At 38.6% G+C, this 27,430-nt stretch overlaps 2 protein-coding genes across 3 annotated transcripts in view; both read right to left on the reverse strand.

Moving 5' to 3' along the window:
- The window catches only part of LOC126060636 (olfactory receptor 150-like), an 881,095-nt gene that overhangs the window by 206,107 nt on the left and 647,558 nt on the right, over positions 1-27,430 (reverse strand). The window lies entirely within an intron of this gene.
- LOC126060642 (olfactory receptor 150-like) lies at positions 26,322-27,404 on the reverse strand. The gene has a single exon (XM_049856882.1). The coding sequence runs from the start codon at positions 27,402-27,404 to the stop codon at positions 26,454-26,456; it is 951 nt and encodes a 316-aa protein (XP_049712839.1). The 3' UTR covers positions 26,322-26,453.

Consider the following 27,430-nt stretch of genomic DNA (forward strand, 5'->3'; position numbering starts at 1 on the left):
GCATAGATTGTCAGAAAATGCCCAGCAGATTTAAGCGAGGTATCTAGTAAAGGGTTACCTGACATCAGCTTTCCTCTGACTCCCAGATAGCCAGTCAGCCATCTGCAGACAGCAATATGCCCTGACGCTGGGTCAGTTCCATACTTTACTATGAAGAATTTGAAGATTTTTTTTTTTTTTTTAGAGTACAAGCGGTTTGTGCTTGGTTACCGACTGAAAGGTCGGTGGATTGAACCCACTCAGCTGTGCCATGAAAGAAATGCTTCGTAATCTGTGTTCATAAAGATTAGAGCCAAAAAACTCTGTGGACCTCAGTTCTATTCTGTAACACAGGCAGTCGACATGAACCAGAATCAAATCGAGGGCAACAGGTTTAGATTACAAACCTGTCCATTCATGATCAAGTCAAATCTGCTGCTTTTATAACCCCAGAAATTGTGACTTACCAATTACTGTTCATAAAATCTCAGTTACGCTTTTAAATCTGTCCCTTTGCTTTATCCCCATTAAAGGAGGATTCACAAAATAACCTGCCCTGTGTCAGTGGTCTAAGCCTATGTTGACTGACTCACTTTAGAGATCAATGAATCCTGAGCAAATATATATATATATGCAGTGAGCTCTCCTAAAAGAAAGCAGTGATGATTCAAACCCAGCATAAGCTTGCTAAGATACGTCAAACACTCTTGTACACAGGGGCCCTGGTGGTGCAGTGATGAAGCTTTTGGCTGCTAACCAAAAGGTCAGTAGTTTGAATCTACCACCCGCCCCTTGGAAACCCTAAGGAGGCAGTTCTACTTTGTCCTACAGGATTGCTATGAGCCAGAACACAATTGATGGCAAAAAGTTTGGTTTTGATTTTAAAGGGAGCTGAGCTGCTGTGTTCCTCATATCTCTGACTCTTTACATTGGCCAGTTGAATGTTTTTCCTGTATTCTTTGCCTCTCGAGGCTGGCCCACTAATAATAGCCCCCATCAGAGGAGCCCAATTATCTATTGTCTTTGTAAGTCTAACTCAGATATAGGGCTGTGATCCATTACTGTATTTTTATATAAATAATAAGCACCACCCACTCCCTCCCCCCCCCACCTTGAGGTATTTTAGAAAACACTTTGCTAATTTTTTACAGCGATGTGTAAAAAAAATGGCATAGAGGCACTTCTGAAAATATCTCGGGGCGGAGGGAGTGGTTGGCAAACAAACATAGAAGGCACTTGTTATTTGTGTAAACATATAGTACACATGGCCAACGCCCCCCCAAACTGACTCTGACACATGCATTCAATTCTTGTTGTTTTCTGTTTGGCCACTCTGTTTAACACCACCTGTCTCTTTGAATGCCCTGTGACTGCTATTTCTGGAGGATTCACAAAATCACCTACCCTATGTCAGGGGTCTTAGTCTACGTAGACCGATTCACCTTAGAGAGCAATGAATCCTGAGCAAAATAGATTAAGAAAAAAAATTTATATATGTATGTGTGTATATATATATAGAGAGAGAGCTCTCAAAAAAGAAAGCAGGGATGATTCAAAGCCAGCATAAAATTGCTAAATAATGCCACGCATTTTGGTTTTGAGTTTTAATGATTGGTAGAATAAAAGACCTAGTCCTAGGTTATCCTGATTTTAGTAAAGTATTTGTTAAATCTTTTGTAATATTCTTATGTACATGATGTAGTTATATGTGGCAGATGAAAATATGAAAAATATCTCATAATTACATGAATGCAAAGAGGATCCCAAGACTGAATATAAAGTGAATAATCTCAAGTTATCATTCCATAGGACTTTATATATAGTTTTATCTTGAAAAACCATTTTATGAATAATTGGAGGAAGCCATAGAAAAAATTATTATAAAATTCATAGCATCAACATAGAAAAGAGTGATGAATATTTTCATGATGATAAGGATTCAAGAAGATTTTGTCAGGCTGTGCAAATTAAATTTAACAGTAATAAACATAAAATTTTCTATGGAGCATAAAGTTATTCGTTTCATAGATATTTGGGCACATATCATGAGACAAAAGTTATTTAAACCAAACCAAACCTAAAGCCATTGGGTCAATTCTGAGTCATAGTGATTCTATAAGACAGAGTAGAACTGCCCTCATAGGGTTTTCAAGGAGTAGCTGATGAGTTCGAATTGCCAATCTTTTGATTAGCAGCCAAGCTCTTAGCCACCGCACCACCAGGGCTCCCAAAGGGCACTCAAAATAGAGAGACGAATAAGATAGAATTCCCTACGCTTCAGAATCTCACAGTCTAGAAAGAGAGAAGGGCAGACTAGAAACTGTAATGAATGTTATAGTTGCACAGGTCCTAGAGAAGTACAGTGAATATGAATGGGGGGTTGTTGCAGAGGCATAGTGGGGGTGGGGGTGGCGGCACAGGGAGGCACTTGCTCCTGAGTGCAAGCCCAAGGAGATGCCAGACAAGGCATGGAATGACATCACCCAAAACCCCCCCCAAAAAAAAAATGACATCACCAGACACCACAAATATGAAAGACACCTGACTGAGGAGGCCAGACAAGACAGGGGAAGGCATTTTTGCTGATGTATCACCTCTATCAACATCTATTCATCTTGAAATTGGAGGGGGGCAACCTAGAGATCGTCCCTGTGAGCTCATTACACTCCCTTCACCCCAGGATCATTGAAGACTCCCAAGAGAAACCTGAATCTAGAAGGAGAAGCAGGAGTAAGCCAGTCTATCACAACAGTCACAATTGAGAAGAAGCCAACTAGCGGACCTTCATTTTCAAAAGATCTACATCAAGAGAAAAAAAACCTAAAAAATGCAAGGAACCCCAAAGGATTTATTAAAAGGAACGTAATATCCAGAACAAGGGGGATGATAGTCACACAAGGTCAACTGCATCTGGTGAACTGGGCTTAGTTCTATGTGCTGTATTTTAGGATGGCCATTTATAAATTATAATTATCCAGAAATATTGAAAATTTGGATCCAAATGATATATAACAAATATCAACATGACTAATAACACAACAGAGGGATTGGATTTATTGTATGTTACCTCAGATGGTGGAGCTATGCATAATGTCTCAGCATCAGAACGTTTCTAATGATAAATGTCCAAAAGTAGGATAGGTTGAAATATGAAAAAAGATAATTTTTTGTCTTCAAATGCATAACATGGAAAAATGAGTAACCATTTGATGGAGATGGCTTTTAATATTTCATATATTATCGTGAGGAGGCCAAGCCTTCATGAAGTTTAAAATGGTCTAGGGCACACGGGATTCAGATACTCCCCGTTTCTCTGCATGGAATGGTTAGCCAGTGTGCTCTGCATGCTTTAGACTGAGTGCGCTCTAAAGGAAATAGCTTTTAGTAATTTTGGTGGTGGCAGTTCAAAATAGAGATCCCTTGGTTCTGTTTTACGGAGGGTTCAGAATGTAGATCTCAGTTTCTGAGTTGCTAATGTAAATATTAGGAATCAGTCTTGATTCCCTAGTGTAGCTCCCTCCTAGTGCCACCTGAGATGCTTGCCAAAGTGGAGTGTTTTTATCCAGGGTTTGGAAATTCAAGAGATCTCATCAAAAACATACAGATAGAAGGTCCCTCAAGATTTCTGTTCACCAGGGATGAGCTATTGGGAAAAAGGAGCAATTAAAATTTCCTTTTCTTGTCCTTATGAGGCTCTCATTAGCTCCCTTGTGTATAATATTCTCTCTAGGTGATGAAATAGTAGTCAGTACATTACTGACTAGAAATTAAGGCCTGGCATTGCTCTAGGAGGTCCTCATGACAACAACTTCCAATGTGAATGTAATTTCTGAAATATTTGAAGGCATGTTTTATTTTTTTCTATTTATTTAAAGTTTAGAAAAATAATTCATTATGTTTGTTAGTGTTGCTCTTTGTAGTTTTGAAGACTATTTTTATTGAACACTTACTATATGCCACACACAATCCTAACCCTGTTACATTTATTAACACATTTAATCCTCACGAGGCCCAGTGATGAAGATGATATTAGACTGAATCATGTACAATTTCACATGATTTAACTTAATATGTTTTTCTCATGTATATTTTTCCATAAGTGGAAGGTATGTTTTTCCACTTATATAGGTCTCTTTTGGTTTCTTGCAGTAGTGTCTTATAGTTTTCTTTGTAGAGGTCTTTGACATCTCTGATTAAATTAATTCCTAAGTATTTTATCTTTTAATGGCATTGATTTGGTGACTTCCTCCCCGAAGTTCTCTTTGTTGAAGTACAGGAATCCAACTGAATTTTGTGTTTATCTAGTATCCTTATACTTTGCTGAAATCTTCTATTAGTTCTACTAGTTTTCTCGTGAATTCTTTGTGGTTTTATGTGTATAAGATCATAACATCTACAAATAGGGATATTTTTCTTCTGCCTTAGCAATTGGATGTTCTTTATTTCTTTTTCTTGCTTTATTGCTATGGCTAGGACCTCCAGCACAATGTTGAATAAGAGTGGTGATAAAGGGCATCCTCGTCTGGTTCCTGTTCTCAAGGGAAATGCTTTCAGACTCTTTCTGTTTATGATGTTGGCTGTCGTCTTTGTATAAAAACCCCTTATTATGTTGAGGAGTTTCTGTTCTATTTTTATTTTGCTAAGTGTGTTTATCACGAATGGGTGTTGGACTTTGTCATATGCCTTTTCTGCATCAATTGATAATATCGTGTGGTTCTTATCTTTTATTTTATTTATGTGATGGATTACACTGATTGTTTTTCTAATGCTGAACCATCCCTGCATACCTGGTATGAATCCGTCTTGTTCATGGTGAATTATTTTTTTGATATGTTGTTGAATTCTATTGGCTAGAATTTCGTTAAATATTTTTGCATCTATGCTCATGAAGGGTATTGGTCTGTAATTGTCTTTATTTGTGGTGCCTTTACCTGCTTTTGGTATCAGGGTTATGGAGGCATCGTAGAATGAGTTCAGGAGTATTCCAGCGTTTTCTATGCTCTGAAATACCTTTAATAGGAGTGATGTCAGCTCTTCTCTGAAAGTTTGGTAGAATTCTCCAGTGAAGCTGTCAGGGTCAGGTTTTTTTTTACCTCTTCAATGTCTTCTTTTGTTACAGATGTATTTAGTCAGTCTATCTTGGTTTGTGTTAGTTTGGGTAGGTAAAGTGTTTCTGGAAACTTGTCCGTTTTCTCTAGTTTTTCAAATTTGTTGGAGTACAGATTTTCACAATGCTCCGTTATGATTCTTTTCATTGCATTTGGATCTGTTGTGATATCATCTATGTTATTTCTTATTCAAGTTATTTGTTTCCTCTCTTTTTTTTTTTGTCAGTTTGGCCAGTGGTTTATTGATTTTGTTGATCTTTTCAAAGAGCCAGCTTTTGGTACTGTTGACTTTTTCAATAGATTTTCTATTCTCTATTTCAATAATTTTTATTTATTTATTTTTTTTCTGGTGGCCGAGGGCTTCTTTTGCTCTTCTCTTTCTGTTTGTTTGAGTTGTAGGGTTAATGCTTTGATTCTGGCCATTTCTTATTTTTGGATATGTGCCTTTATTGCTATAAATGGACCTCTGAGCACTGCTTTTATTATGTCCCCAAGGTTCTGGTAGGATGTGTTTTCATTCTCATTTGATTCTACGAATTTTTTTTTATTCCATCCTTGAATTCTTTTATAACCCAGTAGTTTTGAGCAAGGTATTTTTCTGTTTCCATGTATTTGATTTTTTTTTTTTCCTTGCTATTTCTGCTCTTGATTTCTACTTTATGGCATTTTGGTCACAGAAGATGCTTTGTGTTATTTTGATGTTTTGGATTCTGTTAAGGCTTGCTTTGTGGCCTAATAATGTGGTCTAATCTGGAAGATGTTCCATGGGCATTGGAAAAGAATGTATTCTTGCCTGCTATTAGGTGCAGTGTTCTTTATATGTCCATGAGATCAAGTTGGTTGATTGTGGCATTTAAATCTTCTGTGTCTTTATTGAGCTCCTTTCTGGATGCTCTGTCCTTCACCGAAAGTGGTGTGTTGCAGTCTACTACTATTGTGGAGCTATCTATTTCTCTTTGCAGTGCTGTTAGAATTTGTGTTATGTATTTTGGAGCCCTGTCATTGGGTGTGTAAATATTTATTATGGTTATGTCCTACTGGTGTCTTGACCCTTTAATCATTATATAGTGTCCTTCCTTATCCTTTGTGGTGGATTTTGCTTCAAAGCCTATGTTGTGAGAAATTAATGTTGCCACTCCTGCTCTTTTTTGATTGTTGTTTGCCTTATATATTTATTTCCATCCTTTGAGTTTTAGTTTGTTTTTGTCTTTGAGTCTAAGGTATGTCTCTTGAAGGCAGAATATAGACAGTCATTTTTTTTATCCATTCTGCTACTTTCTGTCTCTTTATTGGTGCATTTAGTCTATTTACATTAAGCATAATTATTGATTGGTATGAGTTTTGTAATGTCATTTTGATTTTTTTTTGTGTGTGTGTGTGATATTGACAGTTCCTTTGTCCCACTTGATATTCCTTGCTGAGTCATTTTACTTTGTGTATTTTCTTTTTATCTTTTTCCTTGTTGTTGATTGTGTATTTGCTGAGTCTTTATGTTTTTCTTCTTTTTTATTTCTATTTTGATGTGTAGGTTTGTTAGTTTCCTTTGTGGTTACCTTACAATTTACCTCTATTTTTCTAAGTTTATTCCAATCTTTTATTTCTTCATATTGCCTTAATTTCCTCTCCATATGAAAGTTCTATGAATACAATATTTAATTGCTCTATAGGGTCGCTATGAGTCGGAATCGACTCGATGACAGTGGGTTTAGTTTTGTGGCTTTTTTTGTCTTAATGTTGTCATATTTTACATATTGATATCTTTGTTTCCCTATATTTTCAGTGTTTTAGCTTTGACTTATTTTTGTGACTTTCCCATCTAGGTCGATAGCTGATTGTTCTGCCCTGTATTCTAGTCTTGGTGTGTTATTTGATATTTTTGATACTCTATCTGGAACAACTTCCTTAGTATTTCTTGTAATTTTGGTTTGATTTTTACAAATTCCCTTAACTTCTGTTTATGAAAATGCCCTAATTTCATCATCGTTCTTGGCTGGCAATTTTTTTTTTTTTTTTTTTTTTCCCTTTCAAGGCTTTATATATGTCATCCCACTGTGTTCTTGCCTGCATAGTTTCTTCTGAGTAGTCAGAGCTTGGTGTTATTGACTCTCTTTTGTAGGTGACTTTTCTTTTATCCCTAGTCATTCTTTAAAGTCTTTCTTTATCTTTGGTTTTGGCTAGTTTGATTATAATACATCTTGGTGACTTTCTTTTGGCATCTACCCTGTGTGGGGTTTGATGAGATTCTTGGATATATATCTTCTCATCTTTCACGATATCAGCAAAGTTTTCTACCAACAAGTATTCAACATTTTTTTCTATATTTTCTGTTATCCCTTTTCCCTTCTTCAGGTACTCCACTCCCTCGTAGGTTATTCTTCTTGATAGAGTCCTCTGTAATTCTTAAAGTTTCTTCATTCTTTAAAATTCTTTTATCTGTTTTTTTCTTCAAATAAGTTGATCTCAAGTGCTTTCTCTTCAGTCTCACTAATTCTAACTTCCATTGCCTCAATTCTGCTACTATGAGTTTCTATTGAGTTGTTTAATTCTGAAATTTTATTGTTAATCTTTTGAATTTCTATCCCCTGTCTCTCTATGGATTCTAGCAGCCTGTTAAATTTTCATTTTGCACTTGTATAGCTTTCCTAAATGCCTCTATTATTTTGTCTGTGTGTTCCTTGCCTTAGTCTGAGTTTTGTCTGATCTCCTTCCTTACCTCTTGAAGAGCTCTATATATTAATCTTTTGAATTCTACTTCCCATAATTCTAAGAACTTGTCTTCCAAAGGAGGTTTCTTGGTTCTTTGTCTTGGTCACTTGCTGAGCAATCATGGTCTTCCTCTTTATGTGATTTGATATTGACTGTTGTCTCTGAGCCATCAATAAGTTATTATATTTATTTATTGTATGTTTGCTTACTGTGTCCTTTCTTCTTCTTTTTTTTTTTTTTTTCTTTTCATATGCCCAAATAGGCTGGGCATGTGAGCTACTTTGATTATTGACATCCTTGTAGCTCTCACAACCTGTCATCAGGTTATTAGAGCTGCTACTAGGTATGTGAGCCCAGGAGTCCCTTTACTTTTCTTGTGCGAATTCAGCTCAATCATCCAGTTCGTCACTCACTGAGTGTATGGTGTATGTTCTCACCTACAGTCCTAGATGGGCAGGGCTACATAGGGGTGACTGGAGCAGGCACAGGTATTTGGCTGAAGTAGGTTATGTGCTGAGCAAAGTAGGTGGCTCATGGCTGCCCCTGAGTGCCTAGGTGGAAGGCATGTCCCTGTCCCCTGGAGTGCATAGGTGGGTGGGTTTTGCAGCCAGACTTTGGGTACCCAGTACTGTTGCTTGTAAGGATTGGGAGGCACCACTTATTCTCAGACCACTGTCATGGGTGTCTAGCTGGACTGGGTGGAGACACCAATCTTCTGAGGTGGGTAAGTGAGAACCTTACTTAATGGCCAGGATGGTATCAGATGTCATGAATCTACTACCCCCCTTAACTGTTGCAGTTGAAAATAAGCTTCAGATATGTACCCTGTTGTACTATGCTAATGAGAGCCTACGCTATTGAATGGGCCCGCACAGGTCTAGGCAGGGTGAAAGGCATTCAAAGTCCATGGACCCCTGAGGCCTCTGACTAGGGAAAGGGACAGTGCCTGCCCTGAGTTTCCGGTTTAGGGAAACTGGCAGTTTTTCTTTTCCCATCTGTCTGTTTTTTTTTTTGTCGGTTGCCTCCTCAAAGCTGGGAAACTGACTCAGGTGCAAAGGGATCCACTTCCAGAATAGCGGGCATGGCAATCACTGAATGCTCCCAGACTGACCCCGGAACAGGGGGGGAGGGTCAGGGGAGGAGAAGAGAGGCACTTCTCGGTGGGGGAAGGGTTATTTTGATCTCAACACTTGCATTTAACTTTTGCAAATCCAGCTTCTCTTCCCCCTGGCTCAGGAGGCTTGTGCAGTGTCTCTGCCACTCGGTTTCTTCTGACATGGAAAACACGTCCCGAGTGCTACTGCTTGTTTCAGCTTGTGTGCACCAGTTGGTCCAGCCTGTAGCATGACTGTCAGGTCAGGTATGGCACTTCCTTACTGCTTCTGAACTGTCTCTCCCTTGCCCTGCAGCTCAGTCTTACTCCTCAAGTTTGTCTTTGATGTTCAGGGCCCCTAGATTGTTATGTGTAATTGATTCACTAGTTTTGGGGGATCTTTTTTGTAAGAGGGACCACAGGAAGCATCTGACTGTTCCGCCATCTTATCCCCTCTCCTGGAAGATTATTTTTAATGAACATTCATTATGCACCACACATATTCTAAACTTGTTACGTTTATTAACTCATTTACTCCTCCCACAACCCAATGTGAAAGAAGACATTAGATTTAATCGAGCAGCAATTTCCTATGATTTAACTTAATATATTATGTCCATTTTAAAAATAATGGAGCTGAGGCACAGAAAGGTAATTTGCCTACACTTACCCAGATAGTGAGTTGAATTTAGTTTGCTCATAAAATGATGACATTTAGTATGCTATATTTTTAAAGCACTCATTTATTTATTCATTTGACACATGTACAAAACACCACGTTGTGTGTTAGGGTATATATTTAGAAATTCAAAACTTTATATTTAAAAAAATTGTCTGCAACAGAACTGAATATATATTTTGTAAACAGTTATAGAGCACTTACCATGGTGGTGCAGTGGTGAAAGCTATCGTCAGAAACACCAGTGGCTCCAAGGGAGAAAGATGTGGCAGTCTGCTTCTGTAGAGGTTTACAATCTTGGAAACCCCATAGGGTCAATATGAGTTGGAATTGACTTTACTGCAGTGTGTTTGGTTTTTTTTGGTTTTACACATCAAATAATGTTTGAAGCTCTCTACCGCTTTCTTCCTCCCATGTTTATCTAGATGCATTATCCTCTTTTGTGAATGAGGAAACTGAGGCACAGAAAGGTTAATTGACTTTAAAGCATGAAGGCACTATCAATAATAATGCAAAGAGAACAGGTATAAACCAAAATTGTGCATAGTAAGCTGAGATATGTGGTTATCTATTTAGAAAAAAAATGAATTTATGCTATGGCTAATGATGCCTAAAATCATTCATTCACTTATTCATTAAAAATATTTTTTTTCCGGTTATGCACAAAGCTCTGTGCTTGGGGCTAAAGTTATCATGGTGAGCAAACTAAATATGGTAACCTTTTCTTAGGGAGAAGACTGTCCAGTCCTGTGCTGTACTCTCCAACATGGCAGTCACTAGCCACATGTGGCTATTTAAAATTTAACTAAATTAAATTAAGTTAAATATTTAGTTTTGCAGCCACACTCACACATTTCAAGTGCTCAATAGCCACATGTGACCAGTGACTACTGTATTGGGGAACGCAGTGAGAACATCACCATTATTGCTGGAAGTTCTGTTGGACAGTGTTAGTCTAGTGGAAGAGGGAGAAGTGATGAAATAATTTAACATAAAATCATAGTTTGATACTTGCTGTGAAGGATAGGTCCATTTTGCAATGAAACCTTGGCATTTTTGGCCTCAAGCATCCAAGCATTTTCATAAGTATAGGAACTCTCTCAGGTGATGGAACCCAGAAGTTCTTTTTCTTTCTTTTTTTTTTTTTTATTGTGCTTTACATGAAGGTTTACAGAGCAAATTATTTTCTCATCAAATGATTAATACACATATTGTTTGGTGACCTTGGTTACCATCCCAGAGATGTGTCAACACTCTCCCCTTCTTGACCTTGGGTTCCCTGTTTCCATATGTCCAGCTTTTCTGTCCCTCCCTACCTTTATCTCCTTGCCTCTGGCTGGTATGCCTATTTAGTGTTGTATACATGGTTGAGCTATGTGTATTACTGTTTGTTTTATGGGCCTGTCTAATCTTTGATTGATGGAACCCTGATGGTGCTATGGTTAAGAGCTCAGGCTAACCAAAGGTGGCCAGTTCAGAGCCACCAGCCACTCCTTGGAAGCCCTATGGAGCAATTCTACTCTGTCCTACATGGTTGCTATGATTTGGAATTGACTTGATGGCAACAGGTTTGGTTTTTGGTTTGGTAATCTTTGCCTGAAGCGTGAACGTCAGGATTGACTTCAGTACTGAGTTAAAAGGGTGTCCACGGACTATACACTCTGTCAGACCAGTAAGTCTGGTCTTTTTTTGTGAGTTTGAATTTTGTTCTACATTTTTCTCCAGCTCTGTCTAGGATCTTCTACTGCAATCCCTGTCAGAGCAGTCGGTGGTGGTAGCTTAGGTGTGCTGAACTCAGCCTGGTGGAGGCTGTTAGTTGTGGTCCGTTAGTCCTTTGGACTAATCTTCCCTTTTTGTCTTTGGTCTTCTTCATTCTCCCTTGCTCCAGACTGAGTGGGACCAGTGGAGTATCTTAGATGGCCCCTACATACTTTTAAGAAAACAGAGGCTACTCACTGAAGTAGAATGATAGAACATTTTCTTTATAAACTATATTATGCCAGTTGACCTAGGTGTCCCACAAGACTGTTGTTACCAGGGACCAGCTCTCAGCTAGTGGGTCCCTCAAAGTGTTGGGATGTGTTCAGAAAACTTCTGTGTTTTTGTTTTGGTTCAGTTGTGCTGACTTCTTCTGTGTGTTGTCTTTCCTTTACCAAAGTTGACACTTGTCTACTATTTACTTAGTGATTTCCCTTCTCCTTCCCTTTCCACCTTCCCTCCGCTACAAAGAATGCTTTTTTCTGTGTGTAAACCTATTCTTGAGTTCTTACAATACTGGTCTCATACAATATTTGTCCATTTGTGACTGACATACTTCAGTCAGCATAACGCCTTCCAGATGCATCCATGTGGTGAGAGGTTTCAAGGATTCATGGTTCGTTATCACTGCATAGTATTCCGTTGTGTGTATGTACCATAATTTGTTTATCCATTCATCTGTTGATAGGCATTTAGGTTGTTTCCATCTTTTTGCTATTGTGAACAATGCTGCAGTGAACATGGTTGTATATGTGAGTGTTTGTAAGATGACTCTTATTTCCCTAGGGTATATTGCTAGGAGTGAGATTGCTGTATTTTTTTTGCATTTCTATTTTTATATTTTTAAGGAAGTGTCATATGGTTTTCCAAAGTGATTGTACCCTTTTACATTCCCACCAGCAGTGTATAAGAGTTCCAACCTCATCACAACCTCTCCAGCATCTGTTATTTTGTTTTTTGGGGGTTAGTGCCAGTATTGTTGCGGTGAGACGGTACCTCAATGTAGTTTTAATTTGTATTTCTCTAATTGCTAATGATTGCAATCAATTCCTCATACATACATTAAAAAAAAAAAAAAAGCCACCAGAATATCTTCCTTGGTGAAGTGTCTGTTCATATTATTTGCCAAATTTTTAATTGGATTGTTTGTCTTTTTGTTGTTGACATGTTGCAGTATTGTGCAGATTTTAGAGATTAGACCCTTGTCGAATATGTCATAGCCCAAAATGTTTTCCCGGTCTATAAGTTTGCATTTTCCTTGTTTGGTAATATCTTTCAAGGAGTATAAGTATTTGATTTTTAGGAGCTTCCAGTTAGCTGGAAACCCTGGTGGCATAGTGGTTAAGTGCTATGGCTGCTAACCAAAGCGTTCGCAATTCGAATCCACCAGGCGTTCCTTGGAAGCTCTATGGGGCTGTTCTACTCTTACCTATAGGGTTGCTGTAAGTCGGAATCAACTCGACTGCACTGGGTTCGGTTTTGGTTTCCAGTTATCTAGTTCCTCTTTGTTGTTTGCACATTGTTAGTTATGGTTTGTGTACTATTTATGTGTTGTATTAGGGCCCCTAGCTTCGTTCCTATTTTTTCTTCCCTGATCTTTATCATTTAGATTTTATATTTAGGTCTTTGATCCATTTTAAATTAGTTTTTGTGTATGATGTGAAGTCTGATTCCTGTTTCTTTTTTTTACAGATAGTTATCCAGTTATGGGAAACCCTGGTAGTGTAGTGGTTAAGTGCTATGGCTGCTAACCAAAGGGTTGGCAGTTCAAATCCACCAAGCGCTCCTTGGACATCTATGGGGTAGTTCTACTCTGTCCTATAGGGTCGCTATGAGTCAGAATCAACTCAACGGCACTGGGGTTCAGTTTGGTTTTATCCAGTTATGCCAGCACCATTTGTTAAAGAGACGGTCTTTTCCCCATTTAATGGACTTTGGACCTTTGTCATATAGCAACTGCATTGGATGGATTTATGTCTGGGTTCTCAGTTTTGTTCCACTGGTCTATGTGTTCATTGTTGTACCAGTACCAAGCTGTTTTGACTACCATCGTTATATGATAGGCTCTAAAATCAGAGAGTGAGAGGCCTTCCACTTTATTCTTCTTCTTTAGTAATGCTTTACTTATCCAGGGCCTCTTCTCTTTGCTTATAAAGTTTGTGATTTGTTTCTCCATCTCATAAAACATGCTGTTGAAATTTAGTTCAGAATTCCATTGTACCTGTAGCCTGCTTTGGGTAGAATTGAATTTTCACAATGTCGAGCGTTCCTATTTATGAGCATGGTATGTTTTTCAACTTACATAGGTATGTTTTGGTTTCTTGCAGTAGTGTTTTGTTGTTTTCTTTGTATAGGACTTTTACGTCCCTGGTTAGAATTATTCCTAGGTACTTTATTTTCTTGGGGGCTATTGTAAATGGTATTGATTTCCTATTTTCCTTTTTAAAGTTCTTTTTGTTGGAGTAGAGGGCCCCACTCATTTTTATATGTTAGTCTTGTATCCTGCTTCTTTGCTTATATCTTCTCTTTCTTCTAGTAGCTTTCATGTAGATTCTTTGGGGTTTTCTGTGCATAAGATCATATCGCCTCCAAAAGGGATAATTTTACCTCTTTCTTACTCATTTGGATGCCTTTTATTTCTTTGTCTTGCTTGATTGCTCTAGCTATGACCTCCAGCACAATGTTGAATCAGAGTGGTGATAAAGGGCATCCTTGTCTGGGTCCCGTTCTCATGGGGAATGCCTTCAGTCTCTCTCCATTTACAACGAAGCTGGCTGTTGGCTTTATATAAAAGTCCTCTATTATGCTGAGGAATTTCCTGTTTTTCTGAGAATTTTTATCAGGATTGGGTGTTGGACTGTGTCAGATGCCTTTTCTGTGTCAATTGATTAAGATCATATGGTTTTCTTTTGTTTTATTCATGTGGGTGATTACATTGATTGATTTTCTGATGTTGAAGCATCCCTGCATGCCTAGTATGAATTCCACTTAGCCATGATATATGATTTTCTTGATATGCTGTTGAATTCTATTTTCTGAAATTTTGTTGAGGATTTTCGCCTCTATGTTATGAGGGACAATGGTGTTTAGTTTTTTTTTTTTCTTTCTTTCTGTTTTTTTTTTTTTTTTTTGAGTTTTCTTTTCCTGGTTTTGATATCAGGGTTACTCTGGCTTCAAAGAATGAGTTCAGTAGTATTTCTTTTGTGTCCTCTAAAATAGTAGTATTGCGGTTAGCTCTTCTCTGAAAGTTTGGTAGAATTCTCCAGTGAAGCAGCCCAGGCCAGGGTTTTTTTTGTTGCTGCTGTTGTTGGTAGATTTTTTTTTTTTTAATTTCTTTAATCTCTTCCTTTGTTATGGGTTTGTTCAGTTTTTCTGCCTTGGTTTGTGTTAGTTTAGGTAGATAGCATGATTCTAGAAGTTTTCCATTTCCTCTAGTTTTCAGATTTATTAGAGTACAATATTTCACAATATTGTGTTATGATTCTTTTATTTAATTTGGATCTGTTGTGACATCACCCATCTCATTTCTTATCCGGGTTATTTGGCTCCTCTCCTGTTTATCTTTTGTCAGTTTGGACAATGGTTGTCTATTTTGTTCATCTTTGCGAGGAAAGAACTTTTCATCTTGTTGATTCTTTCAACAGTATTTCTATTCTCTGTTGTATTTATTTCTAATCTAATCTTCATTTTTTCCTTTAGTCTTGTGCCTAAGGACTCCTTTTGCTACTCTCTCTCTATTTGTTTGAGTTGCAGGGTTAGTGTTTTGATTTTGACCCTTTTTTCTTTTTTAATGGGTGTGTTTATTTCCATGAATTGACCTCTAAGCATGGCTTTCGCTGTGTTCCAAAGGTTTTAGTAACAAATGTTTTCACTCTCATTTGATTCTATGAGTTTCTTATTCCATTCTGGATTTTTTCGATAACCGAGTAATTTTTAAACAAAGTGTTGTTCAGTTTCCATGTATTTGATTTTTTTTCCTTGCTTTTTCTGTTACTGATTTCTACTTTTATGGCATTTTGATCAGAGAAGGTGCTTTGTATTATTTTGATGTTTTGGATTCTGTTAAGACTTGCTTTGTGGACTAAAATGGGATCTATTCTGGAGATGTTCCATATGAGTTGGAAAAACAAAAATTCATACTTTGCTTCTGCTGGGTTATGTATATGTCTGTGAAGTCAAGTTGGTTGATTGTGGCATTTAGATCTTCCTTGTCTTTAATGAGCTTCTTTCTTGATGTTCTGTCCTTCACTGAAAGTTGTGTGTTGAAGCCTCCTACTACTATTATGTAACCGTCTATTTCTCTTTCAGTTCTGTTCGAGTTTCTTTATATATTTTGGAGCCCTGTCATTGGGTGAGTATATATTTATTATGATGAGTTCCTCCTGGTTTATTGACCCTTTAATCATGCATAGTTTCCTTCTTTAGCCTTTATGGTGAATTTTGCTTGATAGCCTGTTTTCTCAGAGATTAATAATGTCACTCTGGCTTCTTTTTGGTTTTCTGCTTGATATATATATTTTCTACCCTTTGTATTTTAGTTTGCTTATGTCTTTGTGTCTAAAATGTGTCTGTATGCTCTTGGAGACAGCATATACACAGATCATTTTTTTAATCCATTCTGCGACTCTCTTGTCTCTTTACTGGTGCTTTGGAGCATTTAGGCTGTTTATAATCAGTGTAATTATTAATAGGTATGACTTTACTGCTGTCGTTTTGATATTTTGATTCTTTTTTTTTTTTTGATGTGATATTGACAGTTTCTTTGACTTAATTTTCTGTGCTGAGTTCTTTTCGTTTATGCATTTTCTTTTCATCTTTTTCATTATTTTTGATTTTGTGTTTGCTGAGTCTTTGTTTTCTTTTCATTTTTGGTTTTTTGATGGGTATGTTTGTTAGCTTACTTTGGGGTTGCCTTGAAATTTAACGGGTCTTTTATTTGTTAATACCCCCTTAACATCCTCTCCATATGGAAGTTTTGTGACTACACTGTGTATTCCTTCTTTTTTTTTTTTTTTTGACTTTGTCATATTTTACCTATTGACGTCTCTGGTGCCCTATTTTAAGTCTTTTAGCTTTGATTTGTTGTTGTGAATTTCCTATTTCTTTTTTTTTTTTAATAATTTGTATTGAGCTTTAAGTGAGCATTTACAAATCAAGTCAGTCTGTCACATATAAGCTTACATACACCTTACTCCATACTCCCACTTACTCTCCCCCTAATGAGTCAGCCCTTCCAGTCTCTCCTTTCGTAAAAATTTGCCAGTTCCTAACCCTCTCTACCCTCCTATCTCCCCTCCAGACAGGAGATGCCAACACAGTCTCAAGTGTCCACCTGATACAAGCAGCTCACTCTTCATCACCATCTCTCTCCAACACATTGTCCAGTCCCTTCCATGTCTGATGAGTTGTCTTCCGGAATGGTTCCTGTCCTGGGCCAACAGAACATTTGGGGACCATGACCACCGGGATTCCTCAAGTCTCAGTCAGACCATTAAGTCTGGTCTTTTTATGAGAATTTGGGGTCTGTGTCCCACTGATCTCCTGCTCCCTCAGGGTTTCTCTGTTGTGCTCCCTGTCAGGGCAGTCATCGGTTGTGGCCGGGCACCATCTAGTTATTCTGGTCTCAGGATGATGTAAGTCTCTAGTTCATATGGCCGTTTCTGTCTCTTGGGCTCATAGTTATCGTGTGCCCTTGGTGTTCTTCATTCTCCTTTGCTCCAGGTGGGTTGAGACCAATTGTTGCATCTTAGATGGCCGCTTGTTAGCATTTAAGACCCCAGATGCCACATTTCAGAGTGGGATGCAGAATGTTTTTATAATAGAATTATTTTGCCAATTGACTCAGAAGTCCCCTTAAGCCATAGTCCCCAAACCCCCGCCCTTCCTCCGCTGACCTTTGAAGCATTCAGTTTATCCCGGAAACTTCTTTGCTTTTGGTCCAGTCCATTTGAGCTGACCTTCTGCGTATTGAGTATTGTCCTTCCCTTCACCTAAAGCAGTTCTTATGTACTAACTAATCAGTAAATAACCCTCTCCCACCCTCCCTCCCTCCCCCGCTCATAACCACAAAAGTATGTGTTCTTCTCAGTTTATACTATTTCTCAAGATCTTATAATAGTGGTTTTATACAATATTTGTCCTTTTGCCTCTGACTAATTTCACTCAGCATAATGCCTTCCAGGTTCCTCCATGTTATGAAATGTTTCAGAGATTCGTCACTGTTCTTTATCGATGCGTAGTATTCCATTGTGTGAGTACACCACAATTTATTTAACCATTCATCCGTTGATGGACACCTTGGTTGCTTCCAGCTTTTTGCTATTGTAAACAGTGCTGCAATAAACATGGGTGTGCATGTATCTGTTCATGTGAAGGCACTTATTTCTCTAGGGTATATTCCGAGGAGTGGGATTTCTGGGTTGCATGGTAGTTCTATTTCTATCTTTTTAAGATAACGCCAGATAGATTTCCAAATTAGTTGTACCATTTTACATTCCCACCAGCAGTGTATAAGAGTTCCAACCTCTCCGCAGCCTCTCCAAGATTTATTATTTTGTATTTTTGGATTAATGCCAGCCTTGTTGGGGTGAGATGGAATCTCATCGTAGTTTTTTTTTTTCACTATTTTATTTGTTTATTTTTCGATAATATTGTATTTTTTTATTAACTTTTATTAAGCTTCAAGTGAACGTTTACAAATCCAATCAGTCTGTCACATATAAGTTTACATACATCTTTCTCCGTACTCCCACTTGCTCTTCCCCTATTGAGTCAGCCCTTTCAGTCTCTCCTTTCTTGACAATTTTGCCAGCATCCCTCTCTCTCTATCCTCCTATCCCCCCTCGAGACAAGAGTTGCCAACACACTCTCAAGTGTCCACCTGATATAATTAGCTCACTCTTCATCAGCATCTCTCTCCCACCCGCTGACCAGTCCCTTTCATGTCTGATGAGTTGTCTTCGGGGATGGTTCCTGTCCTGTGCCGACAGAAGGTCTGAGGACCATGGCCGCCGGGATTTCTCCAGTCTCAGTCAGACCATTAAGTATGGTCTTTTTATGAGAATTTGGGGTCTGCATCCCACTGATCTCCTGTTCCCTCGGGAGTTCTCTGTTGTGCTCCTTGTCAGGGCAGTCATCGATTGTGGCCGGGCACCAACTAGTTCTTCTGGTCTCAGGATGATGTAGGTCTCTGGTTCATGTGGCCCTTTCTGTCTCTTGGGCTCTTAGTTGTCGTGTGATCTTGGTGTTCTTCATTTTCCTTTGTTCCAGGTGGGTTGAGACCAATTGATGCATCTTAGATGGCCGCTTGTTAGCATTTAAGACCCCAGACGCCACATTTCAAAGTGGGATGCAGAATGTTTTCATAATAGAATTATTTTGCCAATTGACTTAGAAGTCCCTGCAAACCATGTTCCCCAGACCTCCGCCCCTGCTCCACTGATCTTTGAAGCATTCATTTTATCCCGGAAACTTCTTTGCTTTTGGTCCAGTCCAATTGAGCTGACCTTCCATGTATTGAGTGTTGTCTTTCCCTTCACCCAAAGCAGTTCTTATCTACTGATTAATCAATAAAAAACCCTCTCCCTCCCTCCCTCCCTCCCGCCTTCATAACCACAAAAGTATGTGTTCTTCTCAGTTTTTACTGTTTCTCAAGATCTTATAATAGTGGTCTTATACAATATTTGTCCTTTTGCCTAGGACTAATTTCACTCAGCATAATGCCTTCCAGGTTCCTCCATGTTATGAAATATTTCAGAGATTCGTCACTGTTCTTTATCGATGCGTAGTATTCCATTGTGTGAATATGCCACAATTTATTTACCCATTCATCCGTGGATGGACACCTTGGTTGCTTCCAGCTTTTTGTTATTGTAAGCAGAGCTGCAATAAACATGGGTGTGCATGTATCTGTTTGTGTGAAGGCTCTTGTATCTCTAGGGTATATTCCGAGGTGTGGGATTTCTCGGTTGTATGGTAGTTCTATTTCTAACTGTTTAAGATAACGCCAGATAGATTTCCAAAGTGGTTGTACCATTTGACATTCCCACCAGCAGTGTATAAGAGTTCCAATCTCTCCGCAGCCTCTCCAACATTTATTATTTTGTGCTTTTTGGATTAATGCCAGCCTTGTTGGTGTGAGATGGAATCTCATCGTAGTTTTAATTTGCATTTCCCTAATGGCTAATGATCGAGAGCATTTTCTCCTGTATCTGTTAGCTGCCTGAATATCTTCTTTAGTGAAATGTGTGTTCATATCCTTTGCCCACTTCTTGATTGGGTTGTTTGTCTTTTTGTGCTTGAGTTTTGACAGAATCATATAGATTTTAGAGATCAGGCGCTGGTCTGAGATGTCATAGCTGAAAATTCTTTCCCAGTCTGTAGGTGGTCTTTTTACTCTTTTGGTGAAGTCTTTAGATGAGCATAGGTGTTTGATTTTTAGGAGCTCCCAGTTATCTGGTTTCTCTTCATCATTTTTGGTAATGTTTTGTATTCTGTTTATGCCTTGTATTAGGGCTCCTACGGTTGTCCCTATTTTTTCTTCCATGATCTTTATCGTTTTAGTCTTTATGTTTAGGTCTTTGATCCACTTGGAGTTAGTTTTTGTGCATGGTGTGAGGTATGGGTCTTGTTTCATTCTTTTGAAAATGGATATCCAGTTATGCCAGCACCAATTGTTAAAAAGACTATCTTTTCCCCAATTAACTGACACTGGGCCTTTGTCAAATATCAGCTGCTCATATGTGGATGGATTTATATCTGGGTTCTCAATTCTGTTCCATTGGTCTATGTGCCTGTTGTTGTACAAGTACCAGGCTGTTTTGACTACTGTGGCTGTATAATAGGTTCTGAAATCAGGTAGAGTGAGGCCTCCCACTTTCTTCTTCTTTTTCAGTAATGCTTTGCTTATCTGGGGCTTTTTCCCTTCCATATGAAATTGGTGATTTGTTTCTCTATCCCCTTAAAATATGACATTGGAATTTGGATCGGAAGTGCATTATATGTATAGACGGCTTTCGGTAGAATAGACATTTTTACTATGTTAAGTCTTCCTATCCATGAGCAAGATATGTTTTTCCACTTAAGTATATCCTTTTTAATTTCTTGTAGTAGAGCTTTGTAGTTTTCTTTGTATAGGTCTTTTACATCCTTGGTAAGATTCATTCCTAAGTATTTTATCTTCTTGGAAGCTACTGTGAATGGTATTGATTTGGTTATTTCCTCTTCAGTGTTCTTTTTGTTGATGTAGAGGAATCCAAGTGATTTTTGTATGTTTATTTTATAACCTGAGACTCTTCCAAACTCTTCTATTAGTTTCAGTAGTTTTCTGGAGGATTCCTTAGGGTTTTCTGTGTATAAGATCATGTCATCTGCAAATAGTGATAACTTTACTTCCTTCTTGCCAATCCGGATACCTTTATTTCTTTGTCTAGCCGAATTGCCCTGACTAGGACTTCCAGCACGATGTTGAATAAGAGCGGTGGTAAAGGGCATCCTTGTCTGGTTCCCGTTCTCAAGGGAAATGCTTTCAGGTTCTCTCCATTTAGAGTGATATTGGCTGTTGGCTTTGCATAGATGCCCTTTATTATGTTGAGGAATTTTCCTTCAATTCCTATTTTGGTAAGAGTTTTTATCTTAAATGGATGTTGGACTTTGTCAAAAGCCTTTTCTGCATCAATTGATAAGATCATGTGGTTTTTATCTTTTGTTTTATTTATGTGATGGATTACATTACTGGTTTTTCTGATATTAAACCAGCGTTGCATACCTGGTATAAATCCCACTTGATCATGGTGAATTATTTTTTTGATGTGTTGTTGAATTCTATTGGCTAGAATTTTGTTGAGGATTTTTACATCAATGTTCATGAGGGATATAGGTCTATAATTTTCTTTTTTTGTAATGTCTTTACCTGGTTTTGGTATCAGGGAGATGGTGGCTTCATAGAATGAGTTGGGTAGTATTCCGTCATTTTCTATGCTTTGAAATACCTTCAGTAGTAGTGGTGTTAAGTCTTCTCTGAAAGTTTGGTAGAACTCTGCAGTGAAGCCATCCGGGCCAGGGCTTTTTTTTCTTGGGAGTTTTTTGATTACCTTTTCAATCTCTTTTTTTGTTATGGGTCTATTTAGTTGTTCTACTTCTGAGTGTGTTAGTTTAGGTAGGTAGTGTTTTTCCAAGAATTCATCCATTTCTTCTAGGTTTTCAAATTTGTTAGAGTACAATTTTTCGTAGTAATCTGAAATGATTCTTTTAAATTCATTTGGTTCTGTTGTGATGTGGTCCTTTTTGTTTCTTATTTGGGTTATTTGTTTCCTTTCCTGTATTTCCTTAGTCAGTCTAGCCAATGGTTTATCAATTTTGTTAAGTTTTTCAAAGAACCAGCTTTTGGCTTTGTTAATTCTTTCAATTGTTTTTCTGTTCTCTAATTCATTTAGTTCAGCTCTAATGTTTAGTATTTGTTTTCTTCTGGTGCCTGATGGATTCTTTTGTTGCTCATTTTCTATTTGTTCAAGTTGTAGGGACAGTTCTCTGATTTTGGCTTTTTCTTCTTTTTGTATGTGTGCATTTACCGATAATAAATTGACCTCTGAGCACTGCTTTTGCTGTGTCCCAGAGGTTTTGATAGGCAGTATTTTCATTCTCGTGCATTCTAGGAATTTCTTTATTCCCTCCTTAATGTCTTCTATAACCCAGTCATTTTTAAGGAGGGTATTGTTCAGTTTCCAAGTATTTGATTTCTTTTCCCTAATTTTTCTGTTATTGATTTCCACTTTTATGGCCTTATGGTCTGTGAAGATGCTTTGTAATATTTCGATGTTTTGGATTCTGCAAAGGTTTGTTTTATGACCTAATATGTGGTCTATTCCATAGAATGTTTCATGTGCACTAGAAAAAAAAGTATACTTTGCAGCAGTTGGGTGAAGTGTTCTGTATCACTCAATGAGGTCAAGTTGGTTGATTGTTGTAATTAGGTCTTCCGTGTCTCTATTAAGCTTCTTACTGGATGTCCTGTCCTTCTCCGAAAGTGGTGTGTTGAAGTCTCCTACTATAATTGTGGAGGTGTCTATCTCACTTTTCAATTCTGTTAAAATTTGATTTATGTATCTTGCAGCCCTGTCATTGAGTGCATAAATATTTAATATGGTTTTATCTTCTTGGTCAATTGTCCCTTTAATCATTATGTAGTGTCCTTCTTTAGGCTTTCTGGTGGATTTAACTTTAAAGTCTGTTTTGTGAGAAATTAATATTGCTACTCCTGCTCTTTTTTGTTTATTGTTTGCTTGATATATTTTTTCCATCCTTTGAGTTTTAGTTTGTTTGTGTCTCTAAGTCTAAGGTGTGTCTCTTGTAAGCAGCATATAGACGGATCGTGTTTCTTTATCCAGTCTGATACTCTCTGTCTCTTTATTGGTGCATTTAGTCCACTTACTTTCAGAGTAATTATAGATAAGTATGTGTTTAGTGCTGTCATTTTGATGCCTTTTTATGTGTGTTGTTGACAATTTCATTTTTCCACTTATTTTTTTGTGCTGAGAAGTTTTTCTTTGTAAATTGTGTGTTCCTCATTTTCAAGGTTTTTGACTTTATGTTTGCTGAGTTGTTATGTTTTTCTTGGTTTTTATTTTGAGTTATGGAGTTGCTATAACTCTTTGTGGTTACTTTAATATTTACCCCTGTTTTTCTAAGTAAAAACTTAACTTGTATTGTCCTATATCGCCTTGTATCTCTCTCCATGTGGCAGTTCTATGCCTCCTGTATTTAGTCCATCTTTTGATTATTGTGATCTTTTACATATTGACTTCAATGATTCCCTGTTTTGAGCATTTTTTTTAAATTAATCTTAATTTGTTTTTGTGATTTCCCTATTTGAGTTGATATCAGGATGCTCTGTTCTGTGACCTTGTGTTGTGGTGGTATCTGATATTATTGGTTTTCTGACTAAACAATTTCCTTTAGTATTTCTTGTAGCTTTGGTTTGGTTTTTGCAAATTCTCTAAGCTTGTGCTCATCAGTAAATGTCTTAATTTCGCCTTCATAGTTCAGAGAGAGTTTTGCTGGATATATGATCCTTGGCTGGCAGTTTTTCTCCTTCAGTGCTCTGTATATGTCATCCCATTGCCTTCTTGACTGCATGGTTTCTGCTGAGTAGTCTGAACTTATTGATTCTCCTTTGTAGGAGACCCATCTTTTATCTCTGGCCACTTTTAAAATTTTCTCTTTATCTTTGGTTTTGGCAAGTTTGATGATAATATGTCTTGGTGATTTTCTTTTTGGATCAATCTTATATGGGGTTCAACGAGCATCTTAGATATGTATCCTTTCATCATTCATGATGTCAGAGAAGTTTTCTGCCAACAGATCTTCAATTATTCTCTCTGTATTTTCTGTTATGGCTCCCTGTTCTGGAACTCCAATCACATGCAAGTTATTCTTCCTGATAGAGTCCCACATGATTCTTAGGGTTTCTTCCTTTTTTAAAATTCTTTTCTCTGATTTTTCTTCAACTATATTGGTGCCAATTGCCTTATCCTCCAACTCCCACACTCTGCATTCCAATTCCTCGATTCTGCTCTTCTAACTTCCTATTGAGTTGTCTAATTCTGTATTTTTACTGTTAGTCTTTTGGATTTCTGAATACTGTCTCTCTATGGATTCTTGCAACATATTAATTTTTGCACTATGTTCTTGAATAACCTTTTTGATTTCTTCAACTGCTTTATCAGTGAGTTCCTTGGTTTTTCTGTAGATTGCCTTATTTCATTTCTGAGGTCATCCTTGATGTCTTGAAGCATTCTGTAAATTAATTTTTTATATTCTGCATCTGGAAATTCCAGGATTATATCTTCATTTGGGAAAGATTTTGATTCTTTAATTTGGGGAGTTGTAGAAGCAATCATGGTCTGCTTCTTTATGTAGTTTCATATTGACTGCTGTCTCCTACCCATCTATAAGATATTGTAATGATTTATTTAATATTTGCTCACTGAGTCTTATCTTGTTTTGTTCTCTTTCAATATACGTAGATGGGCTACTAGATTGTGCTGTCTTGATTGTTGTAGCCTTTGAATCACTCATGTCCTATTACCAGCTGGTTTGGGCTCGTACCAGATATATAAGCCTTAGAGTCCATTCACTATTCTTGAACAGAATCTGATTTTGGGTCACCAAATGTGTGGTGTAGACTGTCACCTATTCACTTGGAGGAGTAGTGGTGATGGTTGTGTGCATGTGATTCTAATAGCAGTAGGGGTCATACTCCAGGGGGGCAGGATGCTGAGAGCCTTCCCCCAAGTGCCAGTGAGGTAGGTGTGTCTCTATTCCTAAAGCACTTTGGTGGGTGAGCTCTGCAGCTGTACCTTAGGCACCCAATGCATGTACCTCTACAGATTGATAGGTGTCACTATCCTCAGACCCCTTTGGCAGGAGGGTAGTTGGTTTGGGTGGAGCTTCAGCCCTCACTTCCCCATTGTGGGTCAGTGAGGGCTCTGTTTAATAGGTAGAGATATCAGACCTGGAAAACTTGTCTTTCCAGTAATCCCCTAAGACAATTACAGTCAGATCATTATCAAACTTGCCTTTGCATTATAATAGCCACCTTGTTCCCTGTAGGGATGAAAGCCCAAGACTGTGGATCTCATATGCTTGGCTGGAGCTGGTTCTGTATTTTTAGTCCACTTTCCAGAATTCAGGGAAGGAATTTTGGTCCCTGGGTTTTTTGTAGCTGCTTCTCTCAGGCCAGGAGAATGGGTTAGGAAAAGACAAAAAAAAAAAAAACAAAAAAAAACCGCAGAGCACTTCACTCCCTGGCCCAGGAAATACCAACGTTAATGAAGCCATCTGGGCAGGGAGGGGAGGGATCAGATAGATAGGAGAGAGTAGCACCCCGGAATGTAGACAAAGTTACTTATCTTTCTTGGTGATGACTATTTATCTGAGATTCCCGAGAGGCGTGTAGCCCGTGTGCATTGCCTGGGTTGAGATTGCCTCCGAGGGTCAGGCCAGCGTCCTGTGCTTGTGCTGTCTCAGAAGTCATGGTCAGCTCCTCCACTCCCAGTCTAAAGCTCAGCTCCAAGGTTCCCCAGCTGGGACGCCATACTCCAGGCTCCAAAACCAGTCGCTGCCTCCCGGTGACTTCTGTCAGCTGCGTCATTGCGCTGCCTGCCTGCACTGGCTGGGCTTCCCCCGAGGTCACTTCAGGGGATTAGGACTGTGTCCTGTGTTTGCGCCATCTCAGGAAGCCATGGTCAGTTCCTCTGAGCCCAGTCCAAAGCTCGGCGCCAAGGTTTTCTGACTGGGCTGCTGGCTCCAGGCTCTGAAAACAGTTGCTGCTTCCCCATGATTGGTTGTTCTCTCGTTAGCCCCATCAGTGTGCAGCCTGCTTGCACTGGCTGAGTCTCTACCGAGGTTATCCCAGGGGGCTAGGAGTTAGGGCTGTGTCCCGTGCATGCCCCACTGCAGCAAGCCTAAATCAGACCTGCCACTGGGCACTAGGGAACTCCAAGAGCTCAAGGCTGTGGCACCAGATGCCAGTTCCAGAGGCTGTTGCTGCTTCAGGATGCAGCTTTTCCTCACCTGTCACTCAGGTCAACTATTTAGACCTGCCTACCCCCATATTTCATAATAGTTTTCTGCACTTAGTCATTAGTAGGTAATGAACTTTGTAGATTTGAAATGGTTAAGAATTATTTACTTTGGAGATCGATTTTTTCCTGAAAATTTTATTCGTACACTTATTAGAAACAAGGGCCAAAACACAAGCTATTCAGAAAATCAAAGGATATAGACCAAAGAGATCATTCTATGAATTATGATAGCTTTTTTTTTAAAGCTTTACCAAAGTGCCAAATCCCATGTACATAAATTATAACCTCCCCACATGAAGGCCTTTGAAGATTAAAAAAAATAAAAAATAAAAGATTAGAGGTAATATGGATTACTAGGGGTGACATCTGGGCCTTCCTAGAATTGACATTCCCTGCCATGTGACAGACAGCCGTCCATGTGACACTATGAATCCAGTTTTATCCTTGGGAACTGCCTTCCAAATAATCAAGTGATGGCAATAATGTCACTATTTCCGTATATATGTTGCAGTGTCTGGGCTTCTTTCATACTGAGTCTTCACCAAGATTTATAAACCTTTGTTAATGCAAAACAGCCTTTTCTCAATGATTTTATTGAGAGCAACTTTGACATCCTTATTCCTCAGGCTGTAGATCAGGGGGTTCAGCATTGGCACAATAATGGTGTAAAACAGAGAAGACACTTTGCTTTGGTCCATGGAGCTGACATTTGATGGCTGCAGGTACATGAATGCTACAGAACCATAGAAGATTGTAACAGCCAAAATGTGGGAGCTACATGTCCTGAAGGCTTTGGACCTGCCCTCAGTGGAGCTAATTCGCAGGATGCTGGCAATGATGGAGGCATAGGAGCCAAGGACAGTCAAGGTTGGTGCAAGAGTATTAAACGCACTGAAGCACAAAAGTACCACTGCATTGATATAAGTGCTGGAGCAGGAGAGCTCCAGCAGCGGGAGAACATCACAGAAGTAATGGTTGATTATTTTAGCCTTGCAGAAAACCACTCTTAGCATGCAACCTGTGTGAACTGTGGCACTAATCAAGCCCATCATGTATACCTCAACTACCAACTGGGAGCAGACCTGATAAGACATGGTGACTCTGTAAAGCAATGGATTACAGATGGCAACATAAGGATCATAAGCCATAACACCTAACATATGACATTCTGATACAATAAAAAAAATGAAGAAGTAGAGCTGAGTCAGGCATTCAGGGTAGGAGATGCTGTTCTTCTCTGTCACAAAGTTCACCAGCATTTTGGGGGTAATGACAGTGGGATAGCAGAGATCAATGAAGGACAAACTGCTGAGGAAATAGTACATGGGAGTGTGCAGGTGAGAACTGAGCCCAATCAGTGTAATCATGCCCAGGTTCCCCACCACTGTGACCACATAGGCTCCTAGGAAGAAAAGAAAGAGGGGCAGCTGGAGCTCTGGTTTGTCTGTTAGCCCAGCAAGGATGAACTCGGTCACTGCGGAGTGATTTCCTGCTACCATTTTCCTCTGGGAAATCTACACAGGAA

The sequence above is a fragment of the Elephas maximus genome, chromosome 17 (assembly GCF_024166365.1).
Source record: "Elephas maximus indicus isolate mEleMax1 chromosome 17, mEleMax1 primary haplotype, whole genome shotgun sequence".
Taxonomy (NCBI): domain Eukaryota; kingdom Metazoa; phylum Chordata; class Mammalia; order Proboscidea; family Elephantidae; genus Elephas; species Elephas maximus.

Coding starts and splice junctions, on each gene's coding strand:
- LOC126060642 (XM_049856882.1), bottom strand. CDS start 27,404: ATGGTAGCAGGAAATCACTCCGCAGTGACCGAGTTCATCCTTGCTGGG.